This window comes from Aplysia californica, unplaced genomic scaffold (assembly GCF_000002075.1).
Source record: "Aplysia californica isolate F4 #8 unplaced genomic scaffold, AplCal3.0 scaffold00027, whole genome shotgun sequence".
Taxonomy (NCBI): Eukaryota; Metazoa; Mollusca; class Gastropoda; order Aplysiida; family Aplysiidae; genus Aplysia; species Aplysia californica.
Window position 1 is genome coordinate 612195 of NW_004797297.1, and position 2500 is coordinate 614694.

General features: G+C 41.8%; 1 protein-coding gene across 1 annotated transcript in view; it reads right to left on the bottom strand.

Annotated features, from left to right (window-relative positions):
* The window catches only part of LOC101862772, a gene marked incomplete in the record, with an annotated part of 33228 nt that overhangs the window by 2680 nt on the left and 28048 nt on the right, over positions 1 to 2500 (bottom strand). The window contains 1 exon segment of the mRNA XM_005091285.3: positions 1085 to 1191. Coding sequence (XP_005091342.2) covers positions 1085 to 1191 — 107 coding nt within the window.

Sequence of the window (2500 nt, forward strand, 5' to 3'; positions counted from 1 at the left end):
TATATATATAGACACATATACAATCACACCCACACGTAGAAAATCACACACACTTACTGGTTTGTTAGGAAAACAGAAGCGATTTTCTGCTCCCTGAAGCAACGATGACCAGCTTTTATTCAAGTGCACACGCCCGGAACACCGGATCGATAGGACATCGATACATCGATTCTTAACACTGATTTGGATTTGTCATTCTCGGACCGCATCCCGGGGATCATTCGTCGGGGTTAATATCAGTTTTCCCGAGTACGCGTGACTGGTTAGAGAGTACTGAAATGTGTCTATTTTCTTGACCTTTGGCGAGGTTATCTCTTGAAAACATGTAATTGATACACAATCATGTAGAAAAGCAACAGATTTTGATGCGTTACCAAACCGAGACATTAAATGAATTATGGCTATGATCCTATGACTGGGGCCATATCAGTTTTAAAAAAGTGGATTAATTTACGATCTTCTTAAATTTAAACTGACTTGAAGAGTACAGCAAAGTGACGTAGGGAGTCGTTACATGTATTCATGGAGCGACAATTCAACATTCGCGTTTTTCATTTTCGTTTTTTAATGTATATTTTATGCCCCAGTCGATATAATTTAGTTCATTTAGGAGGCAGGTTGCTCCGACTTTGCTTTGCCAGTACCAACTCGAGCTGAATGGAATACGAATTTCCCAACTGACACTCAGACAGACAGAGGTACTGGATCAAGGAAAAAAAAAGAAGAAAATCCCTGCTTGGAAATCGAACTTACATCTTCCGTAAGCGACAAGAAAAAGTTAACAATTATTCCAGCACAGACGATGGCTCACTCATCCTTTGTCATTGTTGCTGTATCGGTTCAACTCCCATTTCAACACTGCAAGTTTATCTATGAGACGGGACCTATGAATTGAACGTCCATTTCCGATAGGACCGAGCCAAACAGTAGAACAGCCTTAGAAACATTCCTCAAAAGAACCAGGGCCATCCAAAGGCCAGCATGATACCAAATGAGTTAACGGTGCGCCCTTCACTCATTTTGGAAAAGGTGCCAGCAGATCATTGATGGAATAGAGGTGTAATAAGCAGGTTTTCTTACTTACCGCTACATCAAAGACCGAGTCCAAACTGCGAATCTTGAAGAACTTGACGTGGTCCGCCGGGGCGAAGACATAGCGCTTGCCTTGGTATGTCCCGTCAGAATCCCCGACTGTCAGGACACGGGAAGAACAGTGATGTTGATATTGAGAGAGTTGAAAAATTAACACTTCTACATGCAGAGAATAATGTCTTTTCACTCTAACCTCCAAAAGACACTAACATAAACACCGTGAAAGTACCACCCCCCCCAAAAAAAGGGGAAAAAAAGAAAAAAACCAACTAACCAATCAACCAACCAACCAACCAACAAACCAACAAACCAACCAAACAAACAACCAAACAAACCCAACAAAACAAAAGAAAAAAATCCCCTCCCCCAAACAAAAGAATAATAATTACACGTGTGAACCCCTCAAGTTACCCTATCGTAGACATAGATATTATCATACACACAAACACTCCCCCCACCCCCTTTCAACACACAAACACACACACACACACACACACACACACACACATGTACGCTTCTGCGATAGGGAGCGAGTATGTTTCAGACCATGATCTATCTATCAATCTATCCGTCTATCTACCAATCCACCCCTCTATCTATCTATCTATCTATCTATCTATCTATCTATCTATCTATCTATCTATCTATCTATCTATCTATCTATCGATCGATCTATCTACCGATCGATCTATCTATCTATCGATCTATCTATTGATCGATCGATCAGTCAGAAGTCAGTCATAATCGGCGTCTAAAGTGTAGCGCTTAGGCTCTTGCCTGTCGCACCCAGAAGAACCGTGTTCGATTCCCGAGTGGGGATAACTTTTATCGACTATACTCCCTGTCTTTCTGCAGCACTGGAATGTTGTTTCCTTCTCAGCCCGGGTTGGCCCTGACAGACAGGTCCGTAGCCGGCCTCCTAAAAGATCCACATTGTGTCGATACTTTGTTTACTTTATTTTTTCATTCTCTGGTGCCGTTAAGCATCGAGGGCAGATGCAGTTTTCTATGGAAGGCCAGCTCTGCAGTTCTTTTAATTGGGATATTTTAATTTCCCATTGTTTTCTTGACTCCCTCAATGCACCTTTTGCGTGGTCTACCTCTTCTTTTACAGCCAAAGTAGCCTACTTGATGTTTTCAGCTCTCGAGGGTGGCAGGCTAGGTGATATTCGTAACAGGTGGCCAAACCATTTTTTATTCTCCGTTTTTCAGAGAAATATGCAGGCAAGATATAATTCGAATTATAGCCGCTCTTACTTCTTTGTTTCTCTGACAGTCTCTTCTTGTGATGTTCAGGGTTTTTCGGAGACATTTCATTTCACTTGCTGTGATTTTGCTTTCATGGGTTTTACTTAATTAAGTATTGTGTCGATGTGGGTGGTTGGTGGGTGCTCTGGTGTGGTTTGCT